The 18,856-nt window shown below is 47.9% G+C and overlaps 1 protein-coding gene across 1 annotated transcript in view; it reads left to right on the top strand.

Annotated features, from left to right (window-relative positions):
* The window catches only part of EPHB1 (EPH receptor B1), a 416,084-nt gene that overhangs the window by 264,171 nt on the left and 133,057 nt on the right, over positions 1–18,856 (top strand). The window contains exon 4 of the mRNA XM_044915538.1: positions 14,662–14,817. Within this exon, the coding sequence (XP_044771473.1) occupies positions 14,662–14,817 (156 nt within the window). The remainder of the gene's footprint in view (positions 1–14,661; positions 14,818–18,856) is intronic.

The following is an 18,856-nucleotide window of genomic DNA, read 5'->3' as shown; positions in this document are numbered from 1 at the left end:
ATGCGCTATCTCTCCCCATGAAAACAAAGTCTTCTGCTTCACTAGGTGGGTAATGGGCATGCAGTAAGGATGCTACAAAACTTCTTAACATCCTTGACTCTTTCCTACCACCATGCCTTTGCACATGCCATTTCCTTTAACTGGAATGTCTCCCTTCATTTTATCTACCTAGTAAACTCCTATTCATGCTTCACAAACCAGGTCAGCCATCCTCGCCTCCAAGGGGCCTTCCCTCTCTCCCAACTAACATAGAGAGGGGACTGCCTCTTTTCTCCCCACTTCTATACATGCTTCTCTTTTCACTTTACTCATGCTATTTTATCATTATAGTTAGCATTTGGTTCCTCCATCAGACTTTGCGTTCCTTGAGAATGGGGACTCGAGCGTACTCTGCTCTGTATCTGTAATGGCCAGGCCAGGGCCTGGATCCAGGGAGCGATGTTACAAAGCCGTGTAGTGAAGCAATTGGGGTCCCAGGGTGAAAGAGCTGCTGCATATATTTTCTTTGCCCCCAACATGCTTTGTTTATGGCAGTCACTCAGTTTCAGGGTTGAGATTCTGAGTTTCTTCCTCTGCAAAATGGGAGAAATAAAACCAGTACTTTGGCTATTTCAGAAGCCTACAAAGAAGATGAATCTGAGAGTGGGTTGCTGGGGTAATGTGTCAAAAGGCTTTAGCTCCTTGAAAAATTCCATTAGAAAGTCAAGGTGTTGGTATTGCAATTATTATTTGATTCCCAAATGGTGAGAGCGCTTCCAGAAATGTGCTTTGCTTGATGAACCAATACATTTCCAGCCCCCACTGATGAATTTGGGAATCGAATACCTGTCATCTTGAAATAATTGACACATCTTGGTGAAGCGCTTACATTCCTCTGATGAAATTCTGGATTCTTATTGAAAGCGAGGAGAAAGACGTGTTACATGGGAGCAATATTGTTTTATGGACCTTTATCCTGGTTATTAACAAATGAGCGTTACGTGTGGAAATGGTAAAGGGGGAATTCAGTAATGAAGTTTCATAGGATTATAATGATTATTAGCCTGATGATGATGAAATCCAGATTATATTGCATGGGGTTTCCTTGGCACTCACTGTTCCATGGCCCCTAATGCTGATGGACAGCAGGCGGGCTACTTCTGTCCCCATACCCCACCCTGAAGTTATCTGGGAAGTGAGCATAAAGGCGATAGGCTCCTTTAGCATATTTGCACTATAATAATAATTAGAGGTGCCCATATGGCACGTCAACACCTTATCGACTCAGAAACTGGCACGCACTCGAGGTAGGAGCAGTTAGGGTCAGTGACCACTTACCCACAAGCTGCTGCTGAGCTGCCCAAGCATCCTCCAGAAAAAGCAGCCAACCCACCATTTACAGCCTTTTCATTTCCCTCTGCTCACCGGAAGCCACTGGGAAGATGAATCTGCCTTTCAGAGCTGGCCTCTGTAGAATACCCAGTGACCACATCCATACATCACCTTTTTATACCTGGTCAGGAATGCAGGCAGGCAGGGACTCAGAGGTCTCAGAGCCAGCATATGACATAGACCGTAGTTTTTTGTGCTTTTTTTCTCCCCTCCCTTTGGAAGTAGGGAAAGGAGGGCAAGGTGCCTTCAGTAAGCAGAAACGAAATCCCCTTGTCCCTTTCCCAAGCTTCTCATCTGGACTTGTGTGCACTTGAATGTGTTCTGGGACCTCAGCGCACATGGCCGTAAATACAGGGTGCCTCCCCCCCGCCCCTCCCCCGCCCTGTGAATAACCCACCTTAGTAAATAACTGCAAAGGACATCAGCTTTGAAGCGGGGCAGACCTGCTTTTGAATCCTGCCTGTGCCATGGAGTAGCCGTGAAAATCACGAGCTGTTTTACCTCTCGGAGCCATGTCATTGCTAGTGAAACAGGGAGACTAGGACTATTGTTACTGCATTTTACAGGCGAGGACACCAGAACTCAAAAAGCTGACAGAACTCAGTTCCTATGGCTGTAAGTAGTGCTGCCCGTAACTCCGAAGCTGGTACTCTCGTCTCCGTGAGTGATGTTGAAATTTAGATTTAACGTGATACACACTAGCTTTTTCTGGTTCCAAGGAAATTTACTGGATTGTGAAACACTCCAACCAATGAGCTCTCAAGTCTCTGGAGTCAGTCAGGCAGCCTGGGTTCGATTCCTGGCTTCACCACTGACTGAGGGACCTCAGACAAGCTGTGGACCTTACTTTGAGCCTCAGTATCTGAATGTGCAAAATGGGAATAATTGTAGCATGTGTCTCTTAGGGCTGTTATGAGTATAAAATGAGGTCATGCTGAGCACCTGGCCCACGAAAAGTGCTTATTTAAATAATGGTTATTGGGGCATCTGGGTGGCTCAGTCAGTCGAGCATCCGACTCTTGATTTCAGCTCAGGTCATGATCTCAGGGTCATGGGATCGAGCCCTGTGTTGGGCTCCGCACTCGCTGTGGTATCTGCTTGAGATTCTCTCTGTCCCTCACCCTCTGCCCCTCCCCCCTGCTCACGTGTACTCATGCAAGCTCTCTCTCTCTCTAAAAATAAATAGATAAATAAATAAATAAGTATTGGTTATTATTATTATTAACAACATTATTGTTATTGAAATCAACACAACTTTATAACCAATTTCAGCAGGGTGGTAGTCAGCTTGCCAGCCCACAGACCTCACCTTCGAAAGGTGCAGAGGGTGGGAGTGAGCTGGCCCAACAACCCACCCTATCCTGTGCTCTGCAGGACATGCTAGCCTCTCATTTAATAAAAGAACTTTACTGGCCTGACCCAGAGGCCTGGGGGTGGAGGGTGGGCAAGGGAAGAGCAGGCCCCTTTCGTTACAGTGGAGGCAACCAGGGTTGTGGGCTCCTGTCCAGCTAGGCTCTTGTCATCCCTTCGGGTTGCTCCCTTTGGGGAAGGCCTTTACCAAGTTGTTCAGCAGGACCTGCCCCCACTTGCCCCCACTCCTCCCCCCGACCCCCCTTGGGTCCGCACCTGCTGCTCCTTCCCTCGGCCCTCCGTGATGGGGGGCCTTCAGTTGAATGGCTCTTCCCATAAGTGCACACTGAGATCTAAGTGCTAAGTGCACCCTTAACACCCCTCTGATCTTTGCTGCAAGCTTCTCCCTTAATCATGTTTAACTGACAGACCTGAAGGCAGTTCGTAATGCTAATGTTCATCCAAGAACTGCAAATAGGGAGGACACAGAGCATTCTGGAAATTACCTCTCAGCACCTGGGAATAAATGGTCACTCTGGAGAACACAACTATCCCATGCTCTCCTGCCTCCCCCCTGCAGCAGGGGCCCTCTCCCAGCCACTGCGATTGCGGCAGCCACGGGGCTGCTCCCAGTCTCCTGGTGTGGGCCCTGCTCAGCTGCTCAGGAGGAGGGCATCATCCCTGTTCTAGAACCCGTGAACCCCGTTTCTCCGCTCAGAAGCTACTGCAGATTTGGTGAGGTTCCGGAGCAAAAGCCATGAGACAGACAAAATAGATTCTGCCAAATTTGTCTGCCTTCAGCCCTTTGGATAAATGTCATGCAGCTGTTGTGCCTTGTCACCTTCACTCCTACTTGGAGAATCTTCGGGGGTGAGCATAACCTTATTATTTCAGTAGTGATTATATTACGTATGGTCGTTTCACTTTTCCAGAGTCGCCTCTGGGACTCGCAAAGGGCTCCTTCCACCGTCCCTCAATTGAGGTGCTGAGATGGGGCGGAACAAGCCTTCCTGGCAGGGGTGTGGCAGGGCCGGTTAGACCCATCTGTGATTCCTCTGTGACCTTGGACAGGCCACCTTTCTCTGACCTTCTGCCGGGAGGCCCAGGCCCCACTCTCTGGCTGACAGGCAAGGCCAAGGCTGTGTGGAGGAAGGACTCCTGCCTTTTATCTGTCAAACAGCTCAGGTAATACAGCTTGAGCATTTCAGCCTCAAAGTTTTTTTGCTCCATCATTACCGTAAAATAAAAATCATTTCTTTGGCTCACTTGTCCCACTTGAATGGTGTGTAATATTGTTACAGATTTATGTGTTTATGACTTTGTGACCTGGGGAGAAGCTGGAAATTCCGCTGCGCCCATTTCTACTCCTGGGTTTCTATAAAGGTCACGGCAAAATTATTTTATCAAGTACACCACAGAAGGGGAAAATCTTAATCTTATATTATACATATGCAGCACTTGACCTTCTCTTGAGATGCGGCACCTCTTAGCTACACTTACTTAAACATAATGCCGCTCTTCCCCGGATGCACACAGAGAGAATAATGAGGTGCCCTGGCATCCCAGCCGGAGAGGAGGCTGTGCTGTGGGGGCTGACCTCACAGATGAGAAGGAGAAGGAGTCAAGGGCGGTGGGGGCAGGGATAGGGGTGAGCCCTGCAGAGCGGCAGCAAGCTCATTCTGATGAGTGGGCCACGTGGGCAGGCGGAGCAGACGCTGTGGCTTGATCTGCCTTCCCGGCTGACCGTGCACCTTTAGCCAAGTCATTCACTGCCTTCCCTGGGCCTTAGTTTCCCCATCATAGGTATGGGATGTGCCATCTTTGATCCATGGGGAGCAGCTGCCTGGGGCATTGTGTTAAAGATTCGGAGCTCTGGTCTGGGTGGAGTGGGCGTGAGAGCGCGATTGGTTAGTGAAGTCGGCCACGGGCGGCCGGGAGGTGGTGACTGTGGCCGTGCTGGCTAAACGTGTTATAGGGTATTTCCAAGGTCTTTCCCCGCTCCGGCTACCTGTGATTTGTGGACTCACCGAAGCCCCGGCGTGAGGAGACTTGGAAAGGGAAAAACAATAACAAGCTTTCCCTGAAAGAAGAGTACTATTTGCTTTGTCAGGTTTTGGAGGGGAAATGATATTTGTGTGATGCATCTGAACACGGTTGGGTTTTTTTTTTTCTTTCTTTCTCTCTTTTTTCTTTTCTTTTCTTTTTTTTTTTTTCTGTATTCGCTCTGTGAAAAGCAGAGAGAACAGAGGAAAGCAGTGCTATTTTTCTGGGTGTGATGACTCACCAGCCCCAGCCATCTGTGTGTGTGCAGGTGGCCAGCCCATGCCCCTGGCCCACAGGAAGAGTGAGGAGCCCTGCGTGGCTTCTCATCATTGTCCAGCCTAGAGAAACACAGTGAGGAGTCACCTTCGTTTATCTTAAGAACTTGGTTATAAATTATTTTTTTAAGGGAATCCATCAAGGTCTGTGTCAGGGGAAGTACTTAAAAATAGGTTTTTCTCAAAGGGTAAACACTTCAGTCGGAAAATGTGGGAAGCCGCCTGACTGCAGGCATATGTCCCCCTAGCCTGCTGCCCAGAGCTACCAGATTGATGGTGTTTTTAGAACTTTGGCAGCCAAGCTCTGACGCGGATGGAGACAGGGCCTGGGGAGGGGACATCTGGGGATTCCCTGCTCACCCCTCTGGTGTAAAAGTGGAAACCTAGGCCTGGCAGCCCTGGTGGCCCAATGGGCCCAATCAGGAGAGACGACCTTGGGGCCCCTTGGAGTGGCCGAAGTGAGTTGACCCTCACCTTCCTGTTCATTGGGTCCCAGGGGCCCTGTGAAGTGTCTCCCTGGGGATAGAGAGGGAAATGGGGAGGCTATATTCCCTTAAAGAAATCTATCCTGGCCGCTGGCAGGGTGCTTCTGCTCTTTTCTAAAGGATAGACCCCCCCACTCCCCACCCCGCCTCGGCCCCCAGCACTGGCTCACCCACCTCTTTCACCACCTGGCTATGACATTGACTCTCCTCCTGCCCTTGGAGCCCAACACTTTGAGAATTCCATCCCCATTTGGACATTTCCTGCCTCTGGACTGGGGGTTCCTCCAGGCTGCCTCCCACCTCTAATCCCCTGCACATCTGCCCCCACTCCTCAACAATAACACTATTCTCTCCCTGATGTGAGGAAAGTGACTCCCATCTCTAACTAAGGGCACAAGGAAAGTGTCCCCAAATGCATTGTGTGGAATGAATGAGACTCACATATCAAAGGAAAAGGCTCTGTTGGGCTAAGGCTTTAGGAAGCAACCAGGTGCTTTGAGCAGCTACTGGCTGTCCAGGTGGCCTGTAGAGGAGGGGCTCAGGTAGTGCTGCACCTTCAGGGTCCAGAGAAATGAAGTAGATGCAGGGCTGGGTCTCCAGCTAGCAGCCCCTCCCTGTCCCATCACCAAGTCCCGGAGGCTCTTCTGGCTGAGGATTCATGAGTCTGAAGACTGACTGATGCATCCCCTCCGCAGTGCAGGGGCTGCTTGAGCCCTGTTTGCAGGCTGGCAGTTAGAGGTCAGACAGACTTGGGGAGCAGTCACATACTTGGGGAGGAGTCACAACCAGCTTCCAGAGGAGCCAAACCAGTTCTGGTTTTGGAGTGAGCCCTCACCCTGCCTTCCCTGCTCTGGGCTCCTCCCTAATGTCATTCCCAACCACCTCAAAGTCATAGACAGGAGCTACATGGCCAGGGCACTGGATGTTTAAAAGAGAACTCTAGAAAGAGGAAAATGTCCCACTCAAGTGAATGAAATGTGGAGGGTGGGCTTTCTGGCACCAGTAGGGATTCAGTGCGTATCTGCTGAATGAATGAGTGATCCCAGTGAGTCACCAGGTCCTCCTCTTCTAAAAGACTCTTGAATCCCTCTATTCTTCTCTGTTCCCACTACCCTGATAATTATCACTCTTTCTGGGCTCCTGTGTCTCCCCCTAACTGTCCCCACCCCTCCCGTCCTTTCTCTTCCCAGCAGCCAGTGTGATCTTTCAGAAACAAAAACCTAATTGTCTTTCTCCCCAGTTTTAGACCCATCAGTGTCTTCCATGGACCTAATAATGATAATAAGGCCCAGAGGCTTGATGACATGAACTCAGGTTCCCTCTCTAGACAGCCTCTTCCTTGCCACCTGACCCCTGCCCATCCCACGTGTGTCCTCTGCCTGGCCACGGAAACACTGCTCTCAGTTTCTGGATTGAGCCACATTCCTGCTCCTGGGTCTTTGTACATGCTGCTCTCTCCATGTGGAGGGTTCTCTGTCTCCCCTCACTAACCCATTTTACCTCTGCCAATCTGTATGGCTCTAATTTCTTCTTCATGTCTTGGATGCTACTTGCCTGAGACCGTCCCAGATGGGGTTAGGTTCCTGCTCTGGCCTCCCCACACTGACACCCACCATTGGAATTTCTAGTTTAGAGTCTGCCTTCCTCCACCTGGATGTCAACTCCATCAGGGAGGGACCTTGGTGTGTTTTATCTCTTGGTGTAGCCTGGTGCCCAGCACAGCTCCATGGTAAGTGGTCGACTTAAATACTTTGAATTCAGCGTGGCTTCTCACAGAAAACATCCATCTGCTATTTACTGAGGAGATGCTACATTCCAGAAAATTTGTCTACATTACACGGATCTTCACAAAGCCGTGAGAAGGAAGTTACCCTAGGATCCTGTTTTACAGAGGAGGGGGCTGAGATTCAGAGGGTTAAATAACTTGCTTAAGATCACACAACCAGTTAAGTGGCCATTTTCTCAGACCTCAAGGCCATGATGTTTTTACTCTACCGGGTGGTCTAGAGTGGTGGGTCTCAGCATGGAACTGCATCAGAGTCTCCTGGAGGGCTTGCTAATGCTCACATCGCTGAGCCCCACCCTAGACTTTCTGGTTCAGTAGGTCCGGACTGGGGTCTGAGACTCTGCATTTCTGCAAGTTCCCAGGGGATGCTGCTGCCGTTGGCCTGGAGACCACAGGTGGAGAATCACTGGCCTAGATCATCAGGAAACACCTGGGTTTGCCCTGTGGCTACCCCACTCTCTAGCCACACTGACCTTGCGCTGAGACTGTAGGATGAAGTTCTGAGGCCCAAATAGCCTCCCACGTCTGGTCCTGGCCTTGGCTGCGCTGTGCCTGGCTGCCATCACTGATAAGGACCTAAGTGCCAGCCCCTCACCCTTGGGACGCTGCTCTTCTGTTTGTCATCCTTCAGTCTTGTTCTGTGATCTTCCCATTCCCATTCCACCAAGGCAAAGGCCTCCATCCCCACCCCGCCTTTTTACCAACTTCCATGCTGATTGATGCATTCTAGGCTCGCTGCTGCTGCTGCCGTCTGAGCAGCTTAATAGCATGGGAAGTTACAGTCTTGTCTGTGTCGTGGTGCCCATAGCATTCATCAATTTCAGCAAGTGTCACCAAGAGTGATACAAGTGTGTGACACAGCTAAGTATCCCCTCTGCACAGGCCATTACAGCTGGCATCTGGCCCAGGGAGGCAGAAACTGCAGACCCATTTGGCGTCATTTATGCAGGTCGGCAGAGAAGTGAAAGTGCCCCCAGCCCGCCTCCTGCATGGCCCCTTTAAATGCTTTGCGTTCCTAAACCACCCAAAGGATCACCCAAAGTTTCCCTAGGCAAGCCAGAGCCCTGCTCTTTCTGTCTTGGCACATTCTTTTCCCTTTGCCCCGCCCTCCCATTTCTGCATCAGCTGTTACCTATCGTTCAAGGCCTCTGCATGTCTACCTTCTGCAGGCAGCCTTCCTAGCTCCCCTTCACTCTCCTTGAGACCTCTGGCCCGGGGCACCTCCACTGCTGCTGTAGGGGTTTTCTTAGTAAACAGCCCACTCTGACCTGCCCTGCTCAGCTGAGCTCCCACTGGGATGTCCTGGGGTTGTTCAGGGAGATCCATTTCTGAGAGAAGCAAAGACTGTTGGTTAAGAGTGGACAGGGGAGTCTCAGCACAGGGCTCCAGGGCCACCTCCCTTCCATGGAGCTTCATGCCTGGAGCTCCAAAGTCAGTCACCCATGGTGTCGGCCACCAATAACGTGAAGGTGTTGGAGACAGTCGGCCACAGAGATGAGTCCAAATACCAGGCTCCACATGGGGCCACAAGACCTCTGGGAAGAGCTGTGTGCAGAGCTATGCGATGTACTACAGGAACCACTGTGTCCCTCCCCACCTGCCACCACCACGCCCATCCCGTAGTGCTCAGCAGCTGCCCACGGGGAGAGGGGAAGGCTCTTCTGCTTTTCTTACAGAGCGGGAGCAGAGTGTGGAGATGAAGGGGAAGTTTTGGGAGCAGAGAGCTCAGCTAAGGGCTCTGAGCCTCTCTTCCTGACCAGGAGTGAGTGCCTGGCCCAGCTCACTGTCGCCCCTCGAGGCGGGCAGACCTCCTGAGCCAGCTGCTGAGCTGCACCTGCCTTTGAGAAAAAAGGCACCGGGTTCTTAAGCAGGGGATGAATATTCATTGGCATGAACCTTTGCAAACTCATTCAGGGAAAAAAATTAGATCAGGAGAAGTAATCAGATTATTAAAAAGAAAGCAAGGACAGAAGGCGGCGGTGGAGGGAAGAATCACATTTAAAATGCAAGGAGAAATTTCCTTCCTGCAGAGTAGCTGTGACCCCTTGGACCAGACACTGGGAATAGTTAAGCTCTCCCACATTTCTGCTGCATAAAAATGTTTTTTGAGGCTTCACTGAGTGGGGGGGGGGCAGAGGCAATGAGCGCCCTCCACGTACGAAAATTATAAAATAATGTTTGGAGGTTTTCATTTTATCTTCCTTGGATATCGGGGGAAAATCATGAGAGCTAAAGAGGCTCCGGTGAGTGCTGAGTGACAGGTTAAAGGGCCCCAATAAAGATTAGATGGTCCACTATCTCCTGAGGAAATTGCATAAAAGTGGTTATTCCCTCTTGCTTCTATTAATTTCCTTTTCCTGGCTGCTTGGAAATGCTTCATAACCTGATGCTGCAGATGGGGACGAGAGGCGTTTTCCATTATCTCAATCACTGCACTGTTTATGAGACACTTAATCTGTTTCTTTATAAAGTAATAGTACTGTAGGTGATGGATTTAGTGTCCCTGGAAGCCTGCGCGCAGGGGCGGGGGGGGGTGGGGGGTTCTCCAGAGCATTGTAAGCACCAGGTCATTTGTTTCATGGTTGAGGTCTGAGAAGTTGGGTGGGCGTTTCAATGTGACCTTCAGATATCAGCTAGAGGTCACATGTACCGGTCTCTTGTCACTTGAAAGGGGAGATAAAGGCTGTGTGTTTTGCCTGGGCAATGGCAAATATGCGCATGATTGGGGACCTGGAACTTGGGTCCTGTCTCTTCCTCTCTGCCAGGGTTGGGGGTGGGGAAAGAGGCCTGTGTGGGGAGTTGCCACCCAAAACCTCCATTTGTCACCTGTCTGAACTGTGATCACTTGCAATGGAGGGAAGCAAACCCCCTTTTCTTACAGAAACAAAGCGCTCTGGGCTCTGTGGGGGACAGAACTGTACGGCCCTCCTGCTTACAGGTTTCTCACTGACAGAGGTCTTGTGCCAATACACAGCCAGGCGCAGGCAGCTCTTCTCTTCCCACCCGCCTCCTGGAGTAGAAATGAGACACTTCCAGCTGAGATCCTGACATCCGGGCTGGGCTGGGCACTCTCTGACCTCATTTCCCTTCCTGCCTCTCCTGTCCTTCCGCCTCTTCCCTTCTTGCTTTGTCTTTGCCTCTCCTGAGACTTGCCTCCTAGTTGCCACAAGAAAGTGCTGCTCATGGTCCCCATCTCATAATTCCGGATCCTTGTCATGATGCACATCCCGCCTGACCAGCTGATCACCGCCCCCCCCCCCCCCCCCCCCCCCCCCCTGTGTATACACAAGGATCACACAGATCATGCCCTGCGGGAATCCACTTTCATTTCCATTGTCTGCCTCCCCCACCTGGAAGGGTGCTTCCCAACACCCACCCCCCACCTCCTGCCCTCTGCTCTGGCCTCCTAAGCAAGGTGCCTGGCTCCAGGCAGATCTTCTTCGGTAAACGTTTGTTGAATGAGGGGTTCATTCATAGCTGTAGTGAGAGTGCTGACCATACTTTTCTACCAAGAGATATAAAAACCCTGAGTTTTGCTTTAACGATACTAAAGCTAAGAACTGTGCTATCTACCTCAAAATGACTTGAAAGTGTGGTGATGTGCTTGCTTAGTCGATCACGGTGTTATTACTTTTGTGAAACTGTAGAGCTTTTAGGCAAATATGCTGGCTACAGGCTGTCAGAGTGCCTGCCATTCTTCACTGTGTTACTCCCAATGGCTTCACCTACTCCCGTGACTTATCTGGGCTTGCTTTTGCTTCCCTTGGCCTAAATACTCTTTGTTACAGTCTCCCCAGAAGCTCCATGTATCACCTCTAATTAAAGCTGCATTTTCTCAAGGGGCAGCATAATTTTCTTATTTATTTTTCTATGTTAAATTTCTAGTAAAATAACAATGTTGTTAACTTCTATTTCTTACTAGTGGTGTCTGATACAAGATGAGTTAAAAAGGCTTTGTGGGCTAGCCTGGCACTTTAACCATTATTTAAAGCATTAATTCTATGAGAAAATATAGCTCAAGTGTGCTTACAATTTACAATCTAAAAGTTTAATAACTGAACCTAGAAATGTTGCTTCTTTATAAATTAGGGGATGCCTAGACACAGGTTTTATTAAAATGTTAACTTATGGCATCTGATTATTAAGGAGATTCATTCATTTTATAATTACATGTAAAATATATTTTACAGATACAATTATTCACCGTTATACAAAACAGAAATAATCCTTGCAGAAACACATTCTTCACTTGATTCCAAGATTGATATGCCTGCTTTGGGACTCTAAACTTCTATTCTGACCCTGAATTCTGAAAGTTCCTGCAAAGAAAACTTGGTTTTCAACAGGGAGTGGGTAAGCAGAAGTAGAGAGAAATTAGCATTATTTAACATTTATTAATGCTAGGTACATTTTCATATTTGAGTTTATTAAATTCTAATGGCCTGTGGGAATTGTGAGAAGTGTGTGTTTCTTTTCTATAGACCCTTTTTACAGATGAGCAGGTTGAGGCTCTGAGGCATTACATAACTTTCCAATGATCACTCAGCTAGGAACCAGCAGAGCCAGGAATGGGACCCAGGACTGTCTGATCACTGTCCAGTGTTCACTGTCCTGGAAAGCATGGAGTCACAACCCCTCCTGGGACCTCTCTCCCCAATTTTTGACCTTCTTTCCCTGAAGTTCAGCGTGGACCTGCTTTTTCCTTCATTTCCTCTCCTTGGGGACTCTGTAGCATCTAGAGACTTCAGGGGACACAGTTCTAAACTTCTCCCATCAGAAATCTCAAAGGAAGGCACTTCCTAAATCCTCTACTACTTGTGGATATCAGGATGATTGTTTATGCTGTTAACTTATTAAGTGTAAAGCAAGTAGGCTTTTAAATGCTGGAAAGAAAGTGAAACACCTTGTTCCTCTTGGACTGATACATTAAGGAAATTACAGTGTGACAGAGGACTCAATGAATGCATGTGATTCACCACTCTCTCCTCCCCCACTCTCCAGGGAAAGGGCTTCTGCTGTGTTTGGGCAGCACGGGTCTGGGATTTCTCTGAACTGAATGGCCCAGCATCGCTGGGTGGTTTGTAATGGAAAAGGTCCAATGCTTCTCATGGGAGACAAGGAAGAGATGTGGAAAGAAGAAAGGGAAGAGGAGAAAGAAAGGGAGAGACTTTACTGAGTGGGCTTGGAAAGACAGATTAGTAAGCCAGATTCTAGACTACTTTGGGTTTGCCACTCAGGGACACTGCTGATATTTTATTTGTTGAGTCTTTAGTAAAAATGTAATTTTTTCTTTCTGCTGAGAAGTTTCTTTTGAATGTGCTGAGGTGGGTCAGCAAGTGGCCCCTTTTTACATAGGTTACAACCAGAGATCTTTAAGAACCTTATTGGATCATCTAGACAACATTTATGTTAGTGTGTTCATGGAACTTGAATCTCAGGGGATGCTCTACAAAATTGGGCGTCTTGGTGAGAAAACAGCATTCTATATTCCATTTTTGGAAGTTCTGAGGAATTCTGTAATAAAAATTTTGATTAACTTTTTCAATACACATTTTCAAAATATCTGGCCACAGAACAATTTTGTAAGTGACAGGCATTAACAACCCAAAGAACATGGACTCCCTGGAACACTCTTGGGTTATGCCATCCCAGAGCATTCCATTTCAGAAATTACCTCGCATCAGAGATGAGCTCCTGCCCCAGGGCATTTCCAGAGTAACTGAAACCCTGTACTTCACTTCAAGTGAGCAAAGGGCTGAGAAAACTTTCCCAGCACAGGAAATAGTCCTTCCTTGTCTCAGTAGAAAAGCTGTGGGTATTTTTCAAATAGTTCATATGTATATCATCACTATCATTTCTCCCACTGTGTGATTCTGGGCATCTTTTTTAACCTTTTGGTGTCCCAATTTGTTCATTAGCAAAATAGATATAATAACAGCTACCCCATAGAGTAATGCATGCAAGGCACTTAACAAGAATGTTTAACAGATGGTGGCTACTGCTATTATTAAAGAGTATTCTATACTTTCCGGAGGGAACAATATATTTGACAAGATGAGCTTTGTGTAAGTAGAAGCCATTATAATGGTATTTCTGTTACAGCAACAATCACATTGTATTATAATTGTATGACTACAGTGGATCAAGAGCTCCTTGAGGGTAGGCTCTGTTCTCTAAATTCTCTGGGTCAGATTCTCAGAAGAGTCACAATAAATGTTTGTTGAATGAATTAATGAAAAGTCAAATAAGTTAACCATGCAGTAAGTTTTACTCTGTCTCCAAGGAGGCTGAGTCAGAGCAGATTTCCCAGGGACAAAAAGAGTCCAGAGCTGTGATGGTGAGGAAGGGCCTCAGAGAAGTAGGACGGGCAGGAGCAGTCTTTTGAGGAATCTGCAAGGAGGACACCAGATGTCTGGAGTAGAAGGTCTCTGTAGATGAAGCATGGTGAAAGCCTGAGGGATGGCCTGAAGCTAGACTTTTTGGGGTATGGCTCCTCATAAGCTGACCACACAGAGAACTAAGAAAATACGCCTCATGTCTGAGGCTACCTCTAGTGGGCATTGGGCTGTCCAAGGCATTCCCAACCTTCTCCACTGCCATATACATGATAGACAACACCAAGTGCATGACACATTCCCTGGTGCTACCTGCAAAGCCATCCTTTCTTTTCTTTCTTTCTTTCTTTTTTTTTTTTTTTGGCCACACCCCCCGAAGCATTTCAAAATGCAATTAAGGGAGAATGATGTTAAGCCAGTAACCTTGAAATCACTTTAATTTCTTTTTAAAGAATCACTCATGAATTTCAGTTCTTTACCATCATTCATAACAAGTGCTTGTTAACACAGCTTACGGTGACCCTCATGTGCGTTGCAACATGACATTTAAGAACCATGCATCCCGTCCATATTATAAGCCAGGAACCCTCCCCATCCAAGGATATTAGGAGAGATTTTTTTTTCAATGAGTGGTTCAGGGTAAGGCCCTGGCTGTTAACCAGGTGGAATAGGGAGGGAATAACCATTTATAAAGCACTTATGTCCCAGACACTGAGCCACACATTAGATTCATTTTCTCAATTTAATCTCTCGACACACCTGAAAGGGAAGAATCATTATTCATATTGTTCAAGTGAGAGAGGCCATTGGTACCATGGAAGGTATATTTCACTAAGGATGTTTAAAGAATTGGAAGTATTAAATAGGGGTTTCCTCAATCTGAAATGCTCACTTTGTGCAAGGAGGTATCTCAATGTCCTTTTCAAGGGGGCAGGATCTTTCATTTTCTATATCCAAGGAAGGGATTCTGATTGCCACTCTTCCATTAATTCTCAGATGGTCTCTTTGTGTTCCAGCCTGCCCCGCCGGGATGTTCAAGGCCAGCCAGGAAGCTGAGGGGTGCTCCCACTGCCCCTCCAACAGCAGATCCCCTTCAGAGGCATCTCCCATCTGTACCTGTCGGACCGGCTATTACCGAGCGGATTTTGACCCCCCAGAAGTGGCATGCACTAGTAAGTGTCTAGTAAGGACTCTGGGCTGTGGAGTTTGTTCCCTGAGAGTGCAAGTTGTGGGGCAGGGGAGACTAAAACACGAGATTGCAGTACAAAGCAGAAATGCTGATTGTGGTGCTGAAGCGGACAGCTCCTGGGCAGAGTACGCAGAGCCCTTCTGCTTAATAGCACGAGGTCAAGATTACTATGTTCTTTCTTACCTCCTCCTCTCAAATGGGAAAGTGTTGGGGTGCCTGGGTGGCTCAGTTGACTGGGCATCTGCCTTCGGCTCAGGTTGTGATCCCAGGGTCCTGGGATCAAGCCCCGCATCGGGCTCCCTGCTCACTGGGGAGCTTGCTTTCTCCTCTTCCTCTGCTCCTCCCCCAGCTTGTGCTCTCTCTGTCAAATAAATAAATAAAATCTTTTAAAAAATGGGAGAGTGTTCCTCCCACTGAAACAAGACAACTTCTGCCCACCAGATGTTAAAAATGACAGCCTCGAGAGGTCTTGAATGCAAAATCAAGATCCACTGGGCTATTGCAACAATTCCTAATCACCTCCTCCAAGAAGCCCCCTTGGTCCTGACAGCTGACAGTATTCTCTATCTTCACTGCACTTCCGGTATCTCAGTGTCCAGGCTCTTCTCAAAGTCTAATAATTTTATTAATTGCTCAATTATTTTGTAATAATTCCAGTGCCCTTCCAGTGCCCAGTAGAGTGCAGCACCTTTGCCCCTGCCAAATGATAAGACCAGAGTTCTGGCCACAGCATGCATATCTGAGGCAGAAATTCTAGGGTCTGGGGCTAATGCATCAGCTTCACCACTCTCCCATTCTCTGTTGTGGAGGGAAGGGCAGTCATCTTGCCAAAAGTGGATAGGGGCAACTCCATTCCCTGGGCAGGAGTCAGGGAGAGAAGAGGGGAGAATTTTGTCCCACTCTTCTTCCCCACAATCATGGGGAGATAAAAAGCACTAATTCTTCCTGCACAGTGCTTTAGAGAACTTGTTCCCACTCTCCTAAGTGTTGTAGCCCTGAAACACGGATGATTTTTTTTTTTTTTTTTTTTTTTTTTTAGTATTCTCATCATATTTGGAAGTCAGTGTTCCAGGTCGGCCTCTAGTTTTGCTACAACTTTCTTCTGCATTAGATGCTGTTGCCTGACTCCCTAGACTTCCCTTCACCTCTTTGAACCAAATCCCTTCCTCCCACCCCCAGGATAGAAGGACACAGAGGGAATGTTTCATACACACTTGCAGTTTGATGGACAGAAAAAATGACTCAGCTCTGAATAGAAGAATTTCTTAATTCTGGCCTTGCAGTGTATGTAACCTTTGCTGGGGAAAGAAGAGGAATGAGTGTCTTCTAGGTCAAGGTTCTGAAATCGATCAATGTTTATAGATTTGAACCGAGGAAAAGCTCATCCTCTTGTAAATGGATTTTCCCCAGACCTTCCTCTCTGGTGCTTGATATGAACAGAAATTATTCCATTTCTCCTGACTGGAGTCCCTGTCTTCCTGTGGCGGTAACATCCCCACTGATTTCTGAGGTTCCCCTGTGGGTCTCTGTGAACATGTAAAGCATTGTTTAATGTGCTTCTTCCGAAGCTGAATCACTGCTGCCTGGATGTTCATACGAAAGACTAGTCTCCACGAGTGCCAAAGCATATACCCAGGGTCTCACAGCTTCCCTCCTAAAACCATTCCCGTTCGCTTATGCCATGAACTCTGTCTCGCTGCCCGGGCTGCCTCTGCAAGATTAATCATGCAGATAGAAGTCTGGGCCCCCAGATTCCCACTTCAGCAGACACACCCTGTAAATCCATCCAGTCCTGCCTAAGGTCACCTACACGGATGGTAGGCCAATAACCAAATACTCAGAATGCCGATGTGAGCTGTCTTCCTGGCTATACAGCACCTCTCCCGTCCATCTCTCAAGTTTTATCTTCCAGCCATCTAACCTGATGCATTTGAACCAATAGGACCAATTCCTGGAATAAATAGCAATGTCCCAAAGCTTTCAGTCTGCACATTGCAGACCCTCATTCTGCTCCGCCTGCCCATATCCCAAGTTCACCTCATGAAAATCACACCTCATAGGCTTTTCTCTCCCATCTATGGCCCACTTACCTGTAGGGGTAAGCACACCTTCCTTGCCCCGTGTGGCCCCACTAAAATCTCCCCACCTTGTCCCGAGTGGGGATGAGTGCTAGACTTGCCTGAATGTGTCCCCACACCCTTTCCATGGTTCTGTGCTCTTATGCCCCCAGATATAGAACACTAGGGGCAGACCAGAAATTGCCAAATCAAAGCCACACTTGTCTGTGTGGTCAGGCCCCAGAACAGCTCGTGGGTGGATTTTCCAGCCCCTGGTCCTGGTCTGCAGGGGCAAGCCCTTGATGAGGGACCCAGAGGCCAGGCTGGGCTGCAACAAAATAGTAGGCAAAACGAGTGTAAATAAACCTATTATTTTATTGAGCGTCATTATATATTTGATTTATTGTGTGCCAGGGAAGTACTGTATGAAAAAGTCAATTTGTTGGCTTTTATAATCTCATTAGGGTTTCCTTTTAAAGCATTCTAATTGGAGGTGCCATCTGTTCTCTTAAAAAGACATCGCACATCACCACAGTAAATAATTTTTCAGATACAAGGAGCATATCTGGAGCTTTTGAGGCCAGGCATGGCCTTGCACTGTAGCCTTGGTGTCCCCGACTACTTCCTCAGGTGGAGCAAGGCAGCCAGGCGTGGGCCCGGCCAAGCCTGGGAGATGGTGTTTGGGGTGGGGAGGGCACAGTTACCTGTTTACTTTGCAAGTGAGGTTCTCCATCCATCCAACCAGGAAGCCATTGTGGCCCAGCGGGGCACAGAGAAGACCCAGGTAAGGGGGAGCTCCCTCCTTCAGTGGGCTTCTGCAATGTCTAGATGGGTGTTAGGAATGTCTAAGAGCCCAGGCCTTGAAGTCTGGAAGGGCCTCAGGCTTGGCCCATTGCCATCATCTTTAAAGGAGATTATATCATCAGTCATACTCATTCCCTGACAATATTGAAGATTTTATAAGGAATCCCATGATTTAAAATGTGTTCTTTTACAAAGCTAAAATATCTATAGTGCAGTAAAATTAGTATTTTTAATGAATCCTGTTAGTCTCCTGGGACCAGCACATATATATTCATAGTAGTTTTATAGTGTTAATTTATTCTCAATTAATCTAAACATTTAGAGTGCCTGATGGCTTGTGTAGCCGTGTGTGGGCATTTCTTCATTTTCTTCTTATTTTCCTGGGAAAGCCCAGGACCTCCTTGACCTCTGAGAGTCCTTGGCAGCAGCCCTGTGTGTCCAACATTGTCCTTGATGAGCTTCATGGACTCAGAAGGGATTTGGGTGAACCCCAAAGCAGTGTCACAGGGACTGGTATGAACTCTGAGTAATGGGCCCTGTGCCTCAGCGTGATGATGTTCCTGATACTGCTCTCGGGGCACATACCTCCCTTCTTCCTTCTCCATCATCCTCACACCTCTGCCAGGATTAAGCAAAATAGTTTTATAGAGTCTTTGGCCCAATGCCTGGTTCATAGTAAACTCTCAATCGATGTTAGAACTTGCTTTGGTTACATCCCTGGAAAGCGTGAAGATTACAGCAGATATGGAAGCTTCCAGCATGAGAGGATGTTGGAGCTCTAAAAATAAAAGTGACATTCTCATGGAGAGTCCAGGTGGACACCTCCCTTGGGCATCTCAGCAGAATCCACGGTGTGGCCCCAGACCACACAGGCACCCTGGCCTGATGGAAACAAAGAGGCGCGGGGCACCTCAGTGGCTCAGATGGTTAAGCGTCTGCCTTTCGCTCAGGTCATGATCCCAGGGTCCTGGAATCAAGCCCCACATCGGGCTCCTGGCTCAGCGGGAGTCTGTTTTTCCTGCTCCCTCTGTCTCTCCCCCTGCTCATGCTTTCTCTCTCTCTGTATCTTTGTGTCTCAAGTGAATAAATAAAATCTTAAAAAAAAAAAAAAAAGAAACAGACAAAGAGGCAATTAGCCACTGGGACCGGATGCACTGTGGA

Source organism: Neomonachus schauinslandi, chromosome 1, assembly GCF_002201575.2.
Source record: "Neomonachus schauinslandi chromosome 1, ASM220157v2, whole genome shotgun sequence".
Taxonomy (NCBI): Eukaryota; Metazoa; Chordata; class Mammalia; order Carnivora; family Phocidae; genus Neomonachus; species Neomonachus schauinslandi.
The sequence above is the reverse complement of the archived record's forward strand: the minus strand, read 5'-3'. Positions and strand labels throughout refer to the sequence as shown.